This window comes from Petromyzon marinus, unplaced genomic scaffold, assembly GCF_048934315.1.
Source record: "Petromyzon marinus isolate PM22_M1 ecotype Great Lakes invasive population unplaced genomic scaffold, UKy_Petmar_22M1.pri1.0 PM_Scaffold_54, whole genome shotgun sequence".
Lineage (NCBI taxonomy): Eukaryota > Metazoa > Chordata > Hyperoartia > Petromyzontiformes > Petromyzontidae > Petromyzon > Petromyzon marinus.
The window spans coordinates 352,292-368,220 of NW_027423546.1; the positions used below are offsets into that span (position 1 = coordinate 352,292).

General features: G+C 54.2%; 1 protein-coding gene across 1 annotated transcript in view; it reads left to right on the forward strand.

Moving 5' to 3' along the window:
- Positions 1-15,929, forward strand: part of POLR1A (RNA polymerase I subunit A) — a 144,289-nt gene that overhangs the window by 115,256 nt on the left and 13,104 nt on the right. Inside the window, exons 31-35 of the mRNA XM_076064594.1 lie at positions 20-140; positions 1,677-1,856; positions 8,719-8,948; positions 10,893-10,986; positions 11,535-11,771. Coding sequence (XP_075920709.1) covers positions 20-140; positions 1,677-1,856; positions 8,719-8,948; positions 10,893-10,986; positions 11,535-11,771 — 862 coding nt within the window. The remainder of the gene's footprint in view (positions 1-19; positions 141-1,676; positions 1,857-8,718; positions 8,949-10,892; positions 10,987-11,534; positions 11,772-15,929) is intronic.

A 15,929-nucleotide genomic window follows, 5' to 3' on the forward strand; every position in this document is an offset into this window, starting at 1 on the left:
TCTCCCACGGCGCTCGCAGTTTCATCCGTCAGCTCCTGGACCACATTAAGCGGAAGGGCACAGCGCTCACTCACTGCAGGGCGATGGGAGCACAGCGAGCCTCTCGCAACGGGGACGCGGAGGGTGTAGGGCCCGCCGAGGTGGGTGGTACCCATAGACTGCACTATGCGCTACGCTATGCACTACATTATACACTATACTATACACTGTACATTATACTATACACTACACTATACACTACATTATACACTATACTATATACACTACTATACACTACACTATACACTACACTATACACTACACTATACACTACTATATACACTACACTATACACTACACTATACACTACTATATACACTACACTATGCGCTACACTATACACTACATTATACACTATACACTACACTATACACTACATACACTATGCACTACACTATACACTACATTATACACTACTATACACTATACACTACACTATACACTACAATATACACTACTATACACTATACTATACACTACATTATACACTATACTATACACTACACTACACTATACACTACACTATACACTATACACTACTATACACTACACTATACACTACACTATACACTACTATACACTACACTATACACTACACTATACATTACACTATACACTACACTATACACTACACTATGCACTACATTATACACTACACTATACACTACACTATACACTACACTATACACTACATTATACACTATACTATACACTACACTACACTATACACTACACTATACACTACACTATACACTACACTATACACTACTATACACTACACTATACACTACACTATACATTACACTATACACTACACTATACACTACACTATGCACTACATTATACACTACACTATACACTACACTATACACTACATTATACACTATACTATACACTACACTACACTATACACTACACTATACACTACTATACACTACACTATACACTACACTATACACTATACACTACAATATACACTACTATACACTATACTATACACTACATTATACACTATACTATACACTACACTATACACTACACTATACACTACTATACACTACACTATACACTACACTATACACTACTATACACTACACTATACACTACACTATACATTACACTATACACTACACTATACACTACACTATGCACTACATTATACACTACACTATACACTATACACTACACTATACACTACATTATACACTATACTATACACTACACTACACTATACACTACACTATACACTACTATACACTACACTATACACTACACTATACACTACTATACACTACACTATACACTACACTATACATTACACTATACACTACACTATACATTATACTATACACTACACTATACACTACACTATGCACTACACTATACACTACTATACACTATACTATACACTACACTATACACTACACTATACACTACACTATACACTACTATACACTATACATTATACTATACACTACACTATACACTACTATACATTATACTATACACTACACTATACACTACACTATACACTACTATATACACTATACACTACACTACACACTACACTATACACTACACACTACACTACACACTACACTACACCACTCTTTGGGACCTGTTCCCGTTGCCTGTAGGATGACGATGACGACGATGATGGTGGTGGTGGTGGTGGCGGTGGTGGCGGTGGTGGCGGTGGTGGTGGTGGTGACGGTGGTGACGGTGGTGATGGTGGTGATGGTGGTGGTGATGGTGATGCTGATGAAGGTGATGCTGATGCTACGGATCAACGGTCCCGGGCCAAGAGGGAGGAAGAGGTCTGTCTCACCGTGTCTCTCTCACCGTGTCTCTCTCACCGTGTCTCTCTCTCACCGTGTCTCACCGTGTCTCTCTCCCCGTGTCTTTCGGTGTCTCTCTCCCTGTGTCTCTCTCACCGTGTCTCTCTCACCGTGTCTCTCTCACCGTGTCTCTCTCCCTGTGTCTCACCGTGTCTCTCTCACCGTGTCTCTCTCACCGTGTCTCTCTCACCGTGTCTCTCTCACCGTGTCTCTCTCCCCGTGTCTCTTTCCCGGTGTCTCACCGTGTCTCTCTCACCGTGTCTCACCGTGTCTCTCTCCCCGTGTCTCCCCGTGTCTCTCTCCCCGTGTCTCTCTCTCCCCGTGTCTCTCTCCCGTGTCTCTCTCCCCGTGTCTCTCTCACCGTGTCTCCCCGTGTCTCTCTCCCCGTGTCTCCCCGTGTCTCTCTCCCCGTGTCTCTCAGTGTCTCTCTCCCTGTGTCTCTCTCCCCGTGTCTCTCTCACCGTGTCTCACCATGTCTCTCTCCCCGTGTCTCTCTCACCGTGTCTCTCTCCCCGTGTCTCCCCGTGTCTCTCTCACGGTGTCTCTCTCCCCGTGTCTCCTGGTGTCTCTCTCTCCGTGTCTCTCTCACCGTGTCTCCCCGTGTCTCCCCGTGTCTCTCTCCCCGTGTCTCCCGGTGTCTCTCTCCCCGTGTCTCTCTCCCCGTGTCTCTCTCCCCGTGTCTCACCGTGTCTCTCTCCCCGTGTCTCTCCGTGTCTCTCTCCCCGTGTCTCCCCGTGTCTCTCTCTCTGTGTCTCTCTCCCGGTGTCTCTCTCCCCGTGTCTCTCTCCCCGTGTCTCTCTCCCCGTGTCTCCCCGTGTCTCACCGTGTCTCTCTCCCCGTGTCTCCCCGTGTCTCTCTCCCCGTGTCTCCCCGTGTCTCTCTCCCCGTGTCTCTCGGTGTCTCTCTCCCCGTGTCTCTCTCACCGTATCTCTCTCCCCGTGTCTCCCCGTGTCACTCTCACCGTGTCTCTCTCCCCGTGTCTCCGCGTGTCTCTCTCACCGTGTCTCTCCCCCCCGTGTCTCTCTCCCCGTGTCTCTCTCACCGTGTCTCTCTCCCCGTGTCTCCCGGTGTCTCTCTCCCCGTGTCTCTCTCCCCGTGTCTCTCTCACCGTGTCTCTCTCCCCGTGTCTCTCTCCCCGTGTCTCTCTCCCCGTGTCTCCCAGTGTCTCTCTCCCCGTGTCTCTCTCTCCGTGTCTCTCTCCCCGTGTCTCTCTCCCCGTGTCTCTCGGTGTCTCTCTCCCCGTGTCTCTCTCCCCGTGTCTCTCTCCCCGTGTCTCTCTCTCCCCGTGTCTCTCTCCCTGTGTCTCTCTCCCCGTGTCTCTCTCTCCCCGTGTCTCTCTCACCGTGTCTCTCTCACCGTGTCTCTCTCCCCGTGTCTCTCTCTCCCCGTGTCTCTCTCTCTCCCCGTGTCTTTCTCTCCCCGTCTCTCTCTCCCCGTGTCTCTCTCTCCCCGTGTCTTTCCCTCCCCGTCTCTCTCTCCCCGTGTCTCTCTCTCCCCGTGTCTCTCTCTCCGTGTCTCTCTCCCCATGTCTCTCTCCCCGTGTCTCTCTCCCCATGTCTCTCGGTGTCTCTCTCACCGTGTCTCTCTCACCGTGTCTCTCTCCCCGTGTCTCTCTCCCCGTGTCTCTCTCCCCGTGTCTCTCTCCCCGTGTCTCCCAGTGTCTCTCTCTCCGTGTCTCTCTCTCCGTGTCTCTCTCCCCGTGTCTCTCTCCCCGTGTCTCTCGGTGTCTCTCTCCCCGTGTCTCTCTCCCCGTGTCTGTCTCTCCCCGTGTCTCTCTCCCTGTGTCTCTCCCCGTGTCTCTCTCACCGTGTCTCTCTCACCGTGTCTCTCTCCCCGTGTCTCTCTCTCCCCGTGTCTCTCTCTCTCCCCGTGTCTTTCTCTCCCCGTCTCTCTCTCCCTGTGTCTCTCTCTCCCCGTGTCTTTCTCTCCCCGTCTCTCTCTCCCCGTGTCTCTCTCTCCCCGTGTCTCTCTCTCCGTGTCTCTCTCCCCGTGTCTCTCTCCCCGTGTCTCTCTCCCCGTGTCTCTCGGTGTCTCTCTCCCCGTGTCTCTCTCACCGTGTCTCTCTCACCGTGTCTCTCTCTCCGTGTCTCTCTCACCGTGTCTCTCTCCCCGTGTCTCTCTCTCACCGTGTCTCTCTCACCGTGTCTCTCTCCCCGTGTCTCTCTCCCCGTGTCTCTCTCTCCCCGTGTCTCTCTCACCGTGTCTCTCTCCCCGTGTCTCCCCGTGTCTCACCGTGTCTCTCTCCCCGTGTCTCCCCGTGTCTCTCTCCCCGTGTCTCCCCGTGTCTCTCTCCCCGTGTCTCTCGGTGTCTCTCTCCCCGTGTCTCTCTCACCGTATCTCTCTCCCCGTGTCTCCCCGTGTCACTCTCACCGTGTCTCTCTCCCCGTGTCTCCGCGTGTCTCTCTCACCGTGTCTCTCCCCCCCGTGTCTCTCTCCCCGTGTCTCTCTCACCGTGTCTCTCTCCCCGTGTCTCCCGGTGTCTCTCTCCCCGTGTCTCTCTCCCCGTGTCTCTCTCACCGTGTCTCTCTCCCCGTGTCTCTCTCCCCGTGTCTCTCTCCCCGTGTCTCCCAGTGTCTCTCTCCCCGTGTCTCTCTCTCCGTGTCTCTCTCCCCGTGTCTCTCTCCCCGTGTCTCTCGGTGTCTCTCTCCCCGTGTCTCTCTCCCCGTGTCTCTCTCTCCCCGTGTCTCTCTCCCTGTGTCTCTCTCCCCGTGTCTCTCTCTCCCCGTGTCTCTCTCACAGTGTCTCTCTCACCGTGTCTCTCTCCCCGTGTCTCTCTCTCCCCGTGTCTCTCTCTCTCCCCGTGTCTTTCTCTCCCCGTCTCTCTCTCCCCGTGTCTCTCTCTCCCCGTGTCTTTCTCTCCCCGTCTCTCTCTCCCCGTGTCTCTCTCTCCCCGTGTCTCTCTCTCCGTGTCTCTCTCCCCGTGTCTCTCTCCCCGTGTCTCTCTCCCCGTGTCTCTCGGTGTCTCTCTCACCGTGTCTCTCTCACCGTGTCTCTCTCCCCGTGTCTCTCTCCCCGTGTCTCTCTCCCCGTGTCTCTCTCCCCGTGTCTCCCAGTGTCTCTCTCCCCATGTCTCTCTCTCTGTGTCTCTCTCCCCGTGTCTCTCTCCCCGTGTCTCTCGGTGTCTCTCTCCCCGTGTCTCTCTCCCCGTGTCTCTCTCTCCCCGTGTCTCTCTCCCTGTGTCTCTCTCCCCGTGTCTCTCTCACCGTGTCTCTCTCACCGTGTCTCTCTCCCCGTGTCTCTCTCTCCCCGTGTCTCTCTCTCTCCCCGTGTCTTTCTCTCCCCGTCTCTCTCTCCCTGTGTCTCTCTCTCCCCGTGTCTTTCTCTCCCCGTCTCTCTCTCCCCGTGTCTCTCTCTCCCCGTGTCTCTCTCTCCGTGTCTCTCTCCCCGTGTCTCTCTCCCCGTGTCTCTCGGTGTCTCTCTCCCCGTGTCTCTCTCACCGTGTCTCTCTCACCGTGTCTCTCTCTCCGTGTCTCTCTCACCGTGTCTCTCTCCCCGTGTCTCTCTCTCACCGTGTCTCTCTCCCCGTGTCTCTCTCCCCGTGTCTCTCTCCCCGTGTCTTTCTCCCCGTGTCTCTCTCCCCGTGTCTCTCTCTCCCCATGTCTCTCTCCCCGTGTCTCTCTCCCCGTGTCTCTCTCCCCGTGTCTCTCGGTGTCTCTCTCCCCGTGTCTCTCTCTCCATGTCTCTCTCCCCGTGTCTCTCTCCCCGTGTCTCTCGGTGTCTCTCTCCCCGTGTCTCTCTCCCCGTGTCTCTCTCCCTGTGTCTCTCACCGTGTCTCCCCGTGTCTTTCTCTCCCCATGTCTCACCGTGTCTCTCTCCCTGTGTCTCTCTCTGTGTCTATCTCCCCGTGTCTCTCTCCCCGTGTCTTCCCGTGTCTCTCTCTGTGTCTCTCTCCCCGTGTCTCTCACCCCGTGTCTCTCTCCCTGTGTCTCTCTCTCCCCGCGTGTCTCTCCCCGTGTGTCTCTCTCACCGTGTCTCACCGTGTCTCCCCGTGTCTCTCTCACCGTGTCTCTCTCCCCGTGTCTCTCTCCCCGTGTCTCTCTCCCCATGTCTCCCTGTGTCTCTCTCCCCGTGTCTCCCTGTGTCTCTCTCCCCGTGTCTCACCGTGTCTCTCTCTCCCCGTGTCTCTCTCTCCCCGTGTCTCCCCGTGTCTCTCTCACCGTGTCTCTCTCCCCGTGTCTCTCTCACCGTGTCTCTCCCCGTGTCTTCCCGTGTCTCTCTCTCCCTGTGTCTCCCCGTGTCTCTCTCACCGTGTCTCTCTCCCCGTGTCTCTCTCACCGTGTCTCTCTCTCCCCGTGTCTCCCCGTGTCTCTCTCACCGTGTCTCTCTCCCCGTGTCTCTCTCACCGTGTCTCTCTCTCCCTGTGTCTCCCCGTGTCTCTCTCACCGTGTCTCTCTCTCCCCGTGTCTCCCCGTGTCTCTCTCACCGTGTCTCTCCCCGTGTCTCCCCGTGTCTCTCTCTCCCCGTGTCTCCCTTTGTCTCTCTCACCGTGTCTCTCTCCCCGTGTCTCTCTCTCCCCTTGTCTCCCCGTGTCTCTCTCTCCGTGTCTCCCCGTGTCTCTCTCACCGTGTCTCTCCCCGTGTCTCCCCGTGTCTCTCTCTCCCCTTGTCTCCCCGTGTCTCTCTCTCCGTGTCTCTCTCCCCGTGTCTCTCTCCCCGTGTCTCTCGGTGTCTCTCTCCCCGTGTCTCTCTCCCCGTGTCTCTCTCTCCCCGTGTCTCTCTCCCTGTGTCTCTCTCCCCGTGTCTCTCTCACCGTGTCTCTCTCACCGTGTCTCTCTCCCCGTGTCTCTCTCTCCCCGTGTCTCTCTCTCTCCCCGTGTCTTTCTCTCCCCGTCTCTCTCTCCCTGTGTCTCTCTCTCCCCGTGTCTTTCTCTCCCCGTCTCTCTCTCCCCGTGTCTCTCTCTCCCCGTGTCTCTCTCTCCGTGTCTCTCTCCCCGTGTCTCTCTCCCCGTGTCTCTCGGTGTCTCTCTCCCCGTGTCTCTCTCACCGTGTCTCTCTCACCGTGTCTCTCTCTCCGTGTCTCTCTCACCGTGTCTCTCTCCCCGTGTCTCTCTCTCACCGTGTCTCTCTCCCCGTGTCTCTCTCCCCGTGTCTTTCTCCCCGTGTCTCTCTCCCCGTGTCTCTCTCTCCCCATGTCTCTCTCCCCGTGTCTCTCTCCCCGTGTCTCTCTCCCCGTGTCTCTCTCCCCGTGTCTCTCGGTGTCTCTCTCCCCGTGTCTCTCTCTCCATGTCTCTCTCCCCGTGTCTCTCTCCCCGTGTCTCTCGGTGTCTCTCTCCCCGTGTCTCTCTCCCCGTGTCTCTCTCCCTGTGTCTCTCACCGTGTCTCCCCGTGTCTTTCTCTCCCCATGTCTCACCGTGTCTCTCTCCCTGTGTCTCTCTCTGTGTCTATCTCCCCGTGTCTCTCTCCCCGTGTCTTCCCGTGTCTCTCTCTGTGTCTCTCTCCCCGTGTCTCTCACCCCGTGTCTCTCTCCCTGTGTCTCTCTCTCCCCGCGTGTCTCTCCCCGTGTGTCTCTCTCACCGTGTCTCACCGTGTCTCCCCGTGTCTCTCTCACCGTGTCTCTCTCCCCGTGTCTCTCTCCCCGTGTCTCTCTCCCCGTGTCTCCCTGTGTCTCTCTCCCCGTGTCTCCCTGTGTCTCTCTCCCCGTGTCTCACCGTGTCTCTCTCTCCCCGTGTCTCTCTCTCCCCGTGTCTCCCCGTGTCTCTCTCACCGTGTCTCTCTCCACCGTGTCTCTCTCACCGTGTCTCTCCCCGTGTCTTCCCGTGTCTCTCTCTCCCTGTGTCTCCCCGTGTCTCTCTCACCGTGTCTCTCTCCCCGTGTCTCTCTCACCGTGTCTCTCTCTCCCCGTGTCTCCCCGTGTCTCTCTCACCGTGTCTCTCTCCCCGTGTCTCTCTCACCGTGTCTCTCTCTCCCTGTGTCTCCCCGTGTCTCTCTCACCGTGTCTCTCTCTCCCCGTGTCTCTCTCACCGTGTCTCTCCCCGTGTCTCCCCGTGTCTCTCTCTCCCCGTGTCTCCCTTTGTCTCTCTCACCGTGTCTCTCTCCCCGTGTCTCTCTCTCCCCTTGTCTCCCCGTGTCTCTCTCTCCGTGTCTCCCCGTGTCTCTCTCACCGTGTCTCTCCCCGTGTCTCCCCGTGTCTCTCTCTCCCCTTGTCTCCCCGTGTCTCTCTCCCCGTGTCTCCCCGTGTCTCTCTCACCGTGTCTCTCCCCTTGTCTCCCCGTGTCTCTCTCCCCGTGTCTCCCCGTGTCTCTCTCACCGTGACTCTCCCCGTGTCTCCCCGTGTCTCTCTCACCGTGTCTCTCCCCGTGTCTCCCCGTGTCTCTCTCTCCCCTTGTCTCCCCGTGTCTCTCTCTCCCCTTGTCTCCCCGTGTCTCTCTCCCCGTGTCTCCCCGTGTCTCTCTCTCCGTGTCTCCCCGTGTCTCTCTCACCGTGTCTCTCCCCGTGTCTCCCCGTGTCTCTCTCTCCCCTTGTCTCCCCGTGTCTCTCTCCCCGTGTCTCTCCCCTTGTCTCCCCATGTCTCTCTCCCCGTGTCTCCCCGTGTCTCTCTCACCGTGTCTCTCCCCGTGTCTCCCCGTGTCTCTCGCTCCCCGTGTCTCCCCGTGTCTCTCTCACCGTGTCTCTCTCCCCGTGTCTCTCTCACCGTGTCTCTCTCTCCCCGTGTCTCCCCGTGTCTCTCTCACCGTGTCTCTCTCCCCGTGTCTCTCTCACCGTGTCTCTCTCCCCGTGTCTCTCTCCACGTGTCTCTCTCACCGTGTCTCTCTCTCCCCGTGTCTCCCCGTGTCTCCCCGTGTCTCTCTCACCGTGTCTCTCCCCGTGTCTCCCCGTGTCTCTCTCCCCGTGTCTCTCTCCAGGTTGACTATGAGAGTGAGGAGGGAGAGGAGGGAGAGGATGGAGAGGATGGAGAGGGTGGTGGTGGTGGTGGACCAGGGCGAGGTGGAGGAGGTGATGATGATGATGAGGAGGAGGAGGAAGAGCGGAAGGGGGAGGAGGAGAAGGAGGAGGAAGAGGGGGAGGGTGGAGCGGTCTCCCAGGGCAACGTGAAAGAGGCGTTGGATGAGGAGGACATGGAGAGAGGTCACAGGTCAGTGGGTGGGTGAGTGGGTGGGTGAGTGGGTGAGTGAGTGAGTGGGTGAGTGGGTGAGTGGGTGGGTGGGTGAGTGGGTGGGTGAGTGGGTGGGTGAGTGAGTGGGTGGGTGGGTGAGTGAGTGGGTGGGTGAGTGGGTGAGTGAGTGGGTGAGTGAGTGGGTGAGTGGGTGTGTGGGTGGGTGGGTGAGTGGGTGGGTGAGTGGGTGGGTGAGTGAGTGAGTGGGTGGGTGAGTGGGTGGGTGAGTGAGTGGGTGAGTGGGTGAGTGAGTGAGTGGGTGGGTGGGTGAGTGAGTGAGTGAGTGAGCGGGTGAGTGGTGGGTGAGTGAGTGGTGGGTGAGTGAGTGAGTGAGTGGGTGAGTGAGTGGGTGGGTGGGTGGGTGAGTGAGTGGGTGGGTGAGTGAGTAGGTGGGTGAGTGAGTGGGTGGGTGAGTGAGTGAGTGGGTGGGTGAGTGGGTGGGTGATTGAGTGGGTGAGTGGGTGGGTGTGGTGGGTGGGGTGGGTGGGTGTGTACTGTGTGTGTACTGTGTGTGTACACTGTGTGTGTATACTGTGTGTGTGTACACTGTGTGTGGGTGTACTGTGTTTACACTGTCTGTGTATTGTGTGTACACTGTGTGTGTACTGTGTGTACACTGTGTGTGTCACTGTGTGTACACTGTGTGTGTCACTGTGTGTACTGTGTGTGTACACTGTGTGTGTGTACTGTGTGTGTACTGTGTGTACTGTGTGTGTACTGTGTGTGTACTGTGTGTGTGTGTACACTGTGTGTGTACACTGTGTGTGTACTGTGTGTACACTGTGTGTACACTGTGTGTACACTGTGTGTGTGTACTGTGTGTACTGTGTGTGTACTGTGTGTGTGTGTACACTGTGTGTGTACACTGTGTGTGTACTGTGTGTACACTGTGTGTACACTGTGTGTGTCACTGTGTGTGTGTACTGTGTGTGTACTGTGTGTACTGTGTGTGTACTGTGTGTGTGTACACTATGTGTGTACACTGTGTGTGTACTGTGTGTACACTGTGTGTGTACACTGTGTGTGTGTACTGTGTGTACTGTGTGTGTACTGTGTGTACACTGTGTGTGTGTACTGTGTGTACTGTGTGTGTGTACACTGTGTGTACTCTGTGCGTACACTGTGTGTGTGTACACTATGTGTACTGTGTGTGTACACTGTGTGTGTGTGTACACTGTGTGTACACTGTGTGTGTGTGTACTGTGTGTACTCTGTGTGTGTACTGTGTGTGTACTGTGTGTACTCTGTGTGTACTGTGTTTGCTGTGTGTACACTGTGTGTGTGTGTACACTGTGTGTGTGTACTGTGTGTACACTGTGTGTGTACACTGTGTGTGTGTACTGTGTGTACACTGTGTGTGTGTACTGTGTGTACTGTGTGTGTACTGTGTGTACACTGTGTACTGTGTACACTGTGTGTATACTGTGTGTGTGTCACTGTGTATACACTGTTTGTGTACTGTGTGTGTACTGTGTGTGTACTGTGTGTGTACTGTGTGTGTACTGTGTGTGTGTACTGTGTGTGTGTACTGTGTGTGTACTGTGTGTACACTGTGTGTGTACTGTGTGTACACTGTGTACACTGTGTACTGTGTATACACTGTGTACACTGTGTACTGTGTATACACTGTGTATACTGTGTACTGTGTATACACTGTGTGTGTGTACTGTGTGTGTGTGTGTACACTGTGTGTGTGTGTACACTGTGTGTGTGTACACTATGTGTGTGTGTACTGTGTGTGTATTGTGTACTGTGTGTATACACTGTGTATACACTGTGTACTGTGTGTGTACTGTGTGTGTACTGTGTACTGTGTGTATACACTGTGTATACACTGTGTACTGTGTGTGTACTGTGTGTGTGTACTGTGTGTGTGTACTGTGTGTACACTGTGTGTGTACTGTGTGTGTACTGTGTGTGTAGTGGGGGTGACGCTCTCCGTATCAGCGCCGTGCTGTCAGCGTTCCCCGCCGTGGAGGAATACTCCTACGATGGGACGGAGCATCGCTGGTGCCGGGTGAGTTCCACTCACTCACCCACTCACTGATTCACCCACTCACTCACTCACTCACCCACTCACTCACTCACTCACCCACTCACTCACTCACTCACCCACCCACTCACCCACCCACTTACTCACTGATTCACTCACTCACCCACTCACTCACTCACCCACTCACTCACTCACTCACTGATTCACTCACTCACTCACTGATTCACTCACTGATTCACTCACCCACTCACTCACTCACCCACTCACTCACTCACCCACCCACCCACTCACTCACCCACTCACTCACTCACTCACCCACTCACCCACTCACTCACCCACTCACTCACTCACTCACCCACTCACTCACCCACTCACTCACTCACTCACCCACTCACTCACTCACCCACTCACTCACTCACCCACTCACCCACCCACTCACCCACCCACCCACTCACTCACCCACTCACTCACCCACCCACTCACTCACCCACCCACCCACCCACCCCCACCCCCCACACCCACCCACCCACCCACTCACCCACCCACCCACACCTCCACCCACCACACCCCAGGTGGTCTTCAAGCTCCCTGTCTTCCGTGAGCATCTGGACGTCTCGTCTCTCGTCACGGCTTTGTCACGTCGCTCCGTCGTCCGCGAGGTTCCCGGCATCGTCCGCGGCCTCCTCACCGAGGAGGCGGTGGAGGGGGTGGAGGCGGTGGTGGACGCCGCGGGTGGAGCGGGCGGGCCGAGGAGGCTGGTACTCCACACAGAGGGAGTCAACCTCGGAGTCATCATGCGGCACGCCCAGGTGCGGTGATAGTCGCTCGCCTAGTCACTCGCCTAGTCACTTAGTCGCTCGCTCAGTCGCTCACACAGTCACTCGCTCAGTCACTCAGTCACTCACTCAGTCACTCAGTCAGTCACTCACTCAGTCACTCACTCAGTCACTCACTCAGTCACTCAGTCACTCACTCAGTCACTCGCTCAGTCACTCACTCACTCACTCAGTCACTCACACAGTCACTCAGTCACTCACACAGTCACTCACTCAATCACTCGCCTAGTCACTCAGTCACTCACTCAGTCAGTCTCTCACTCAGTCACTCACTCAGTCACTCGCTCAGTCACTCAGTCACTCACTCAGTCACTCACTCAGTCACTCACTCAGTCACTCACTCAGTCACTCAGTCACTCACTCAGTCACTCAGTCACTCACTCAGTCACTCGCCTAGTCACTCACTCACTTAGTCACTTGCTCGGTCACTCGCGAAGTCACTTAGTCACTCAGTCACTCAGTCACTCACTCAGTCACTCACACAGTCACTCAGTCAGTCACTCGCCTAGTCACTCACTCAGTCACTCACTCACTTAGTCGCTCGCTCGCGAAGTCACTCGCTCAGTCACTCACTGAGTCACTTAGTCACTCGCCTAGTCGCTCGCTCGGTCACTTAGTCACTCACACAGTCACTCACACAGTCACTCACACAGTCAGTCACTCAGTCACTCACACAGTCACTCACACAGTCACTCACTCACTCACACAGTCACTCACACAGTCACTCACACAGTCACTCACACAGTCACTCACTCAGTCACTCACTCAGTCACTCACTCAGTCACTCACACAGTCACTCACTCAGTCACTCACACAGTCACTCACTCAGTCACTCACTCAGTCACTCGCCTAGTCACTCACTCACTTAGTCGCTCGCTCGGTCGCTCACTCAGTCACTCACGTATTCACTCACTTAGTCACTTAGTCGCTCGCTCAGTCACTTAGTCGCTCGCTCAGTCACTCCCCTAGTCACTCACTTAGTCACTTAGTCACTCGCTCAGTCACTTAGTCGCTCGCTCAGTCACTCGCCTAGTCACTCACTTAGTCACTCGCTCAGTCACTCACTCAGTCACTTAGTCACTCGCTCAGTCACTCACTCAGTCACTTAGTCACTTAGTCGCTCGCTCAGTCACTCACTCACTTAGTCACTCACTCAGTCACTCACTCAGTCACTCACTCAGTCACTCAGTCACTCACTCAGTCACTCACTCAGTCACTCTTTCACTCACTCAGTCACTCACTCAGTCACTCAGTCACTCACTCAGTCACTCACTCAGTCACTCTTTCACTCACTCAGTCACTCACTCAGTCACTCACTCAGACACTCACTCAGTCACTCAGTCACTCAGTGACTCACTCAGTCACTCAGACACTCGCTCAGTCACTCGACTAGTCGCTTGCTTACTTAGTCAGTCGCTCGGTCACTCAGTCACTTAGTCGCTCGCCTACTCACTCGCTCACTTAGTCGCTCACTCAGTCACTCACTCAGTCACTTAGTCGCTCGCCTAGTCGCTCGCTCACTTAGTCGCTCGCTCAGTCACTCACTCAGTCACTTAGCCGCTCGCTCAGTCACTCTCTCACTTAGTCACTCACTTAGTCACTCACTCAGTCACTCACTCACTTAGTCACTCACTCAGTCACTCACTCACTTAGTCGCTCACTCACTTAGTCAGTCGCTCAGTCACTCGCCTAGTCACTCACTCAGTCACTTCGTCACTCACTTAGTCACTCACTCACTTAGTCACTCACCCACTTAGTCAGTCGCTCAGTCACTCGCCTAGTCACTCGCTCAGTCACTTAGTCACTCGCTCGGTCACTCGCTCTGTCACTCACTCACTTAGTCACTCACTCAGTCACTCACTCACTCACTGAGCCACTCACTCAGTCACTCACTCAGTCACTCACTCAGCCACTTTGTCACTCACTTTGTCACTCACTTAGTCACTCAATCAGTCACTCACTCAGTCACTCGCTCACTCACTCAGTCACTCAGACACTCAGTCACTCCCTCAGTCACTCACTCAGTCACTCAGTCACTTAGTCACTCACTCAGTCACTCACTTAGTCACTCACTCAGTCACTCACTTAGTCACTCACTCAGTCACTTAGTCACTCACTCATTCATTCACTCACTTAGTCACTCAGTCACTCACTCACCCGCTCAGCCACTCGCTCAACCACTCGCTCTGTGTGTGTCTGTGTGTGTGTGTGTGTCTGTCTGTGTCTGATTGTGTGTGTGTCTGTGTGTGTGTCTGTGTGTGTCTGTGTGTGTGTCTGTGTGTCTGTGTGTGTGTCTGTGTGTGTGTCTGTGTGTATCTGTGTGTGTCTGTGTGAGTGTGTGTGTGACACTGTGTGTCACTGTGTGTGTCTCTGTGTGTGTGTCTATGTGTGTCTGTGTGTGTGGCACTGTGCGTGTGTCTGTGTGTGTGCGTGTGTGACACTGTATGTGTGTCTGTGTGTGTGTGTCTGTGTGTGACACTGTGTGTGTGTCACTGTGTGTGTGTATGACACTGTGTGTGTGTGTCACTGTGTGTGTGTGTCACTGTGTGTGTGTGACACTGTGTGTGTGACACTGTGTGTGAGTGTGTGTGTGTGTCACTGTGTGTGTGTCACTGTGTGTGTGTCACTGTGTGTGTGTCACTGTGTGTGTGACACTGTGTGTGTGTCACTGTGTGTCACTGTCTGTGTGTCTCTGTGTGTGTGTGACACTGTGTGTCACTGTGTGTGTGTCACTGTGTGTGTGTCACTGTGTGTGTCACTGTGTGTGTGTCACGTGTGTGTGTGTCGCTGTGTGTCACTGTGTGTCACTGTGTGTGTGTCACTGTGTGTGTCACTGTGTGTGTGACACTGTGTGTGTGTGTGTCACTGTGTGTCACTGTGTGTCACTGTGTGTGTGTCACTATGTGTGTGACACTGTGTGTGTGTGTCACTGTGTGTCACTGTGTGTGTGTCACTGTGTGTCAATGTGTGTGTGTCACTGTGTGTGTGACACTGTGTGTGTGTCACTGTGTGTCACTGTGTGTGTGTCACTGTGTGTCACTGTGTGTGTGTCTGTGTGTATCTGTGTGAGTGTGTGTGTGACACTGTGTGTGTGTCACTGTGTGTGTCAATGTGACACTGTGTGTCACTGTGTGTGAGTGTGTCACTGTGTGTATCACTGTGTGTCACTGTGTGTGTGTCATTGTGTGTCACTGTGTCACTGTGTGTGTGTCACTGTGCCACTGTGTGTCACTGTGTGTGTGTCTGTGTGTGAGTGTGTCACTGTGTGTCACTGTGTGTCACTGTGTGTGTGTCACTGTGTGCCACTGTGTCACTGTGTGTGTGTCACTGTGTCACTGTGTGGCACTGTGTGTGTGTCACTGTGTGTCACTGTGTGTGTGTATCACTGTGTGTCACTGTGTGTGTGTATCACTGTGTGTCACTGTGTGTGTGTGTGAGTGTGTCACTGTGTGTCACTGTGTGTCACTGTGTCACTGTGTGTGTGTCACTGTGTCACTGTGTGGCACTGTGTGTGTATCACTGTGTGTCACTGTGTGTGTGTATCACTGTGTGTCACTGTGTGTGTGTATCACTGTGTGTCACTGTGTGTGTGTATCACTGTGTGTCACTGTGTGTGTGTATCACTGTGTGTCACTGTGTGTGTGTATCACTGTGTGTGTGTATCACTGTGTGTCACTGTGTGTGTGTATCACTGTGTGTCACTGTGTGTGTGTATCACTGTGTGTCACTGTGTGTGTGTATCACTGTGTGTCACTGTGTGTGTGTATCACTGTGTGTCACTGTGTGTGTGTATCACTGTGTGTCACTGTGTGTGTGTATCACTGTGTGTCACTGTGTGTGTGTATCACTGTGTGTCACTGTGTGTGTGTATCACTGTGTGTGTGTATCACTGTGTGTCACTGTGTGTGTGTATCACTGTGTGTCACTGTGTGTGTGTATCACTGTGTGTCACTGTGTGTGTGTATCACTGTGTGTCACTGTGTGTGTGTATCACTGTGTGTCACTGTGTGTGTGTATCACTGTGTGTCACTGTGTGTGTGTATCACTGTGTGTCACTGTGTGTGTGTATCACTGTGTGTCACTGTGTGTGTGTATCACTGTGTGTCACTGTGTGTGTGTCACTGTGTGTAG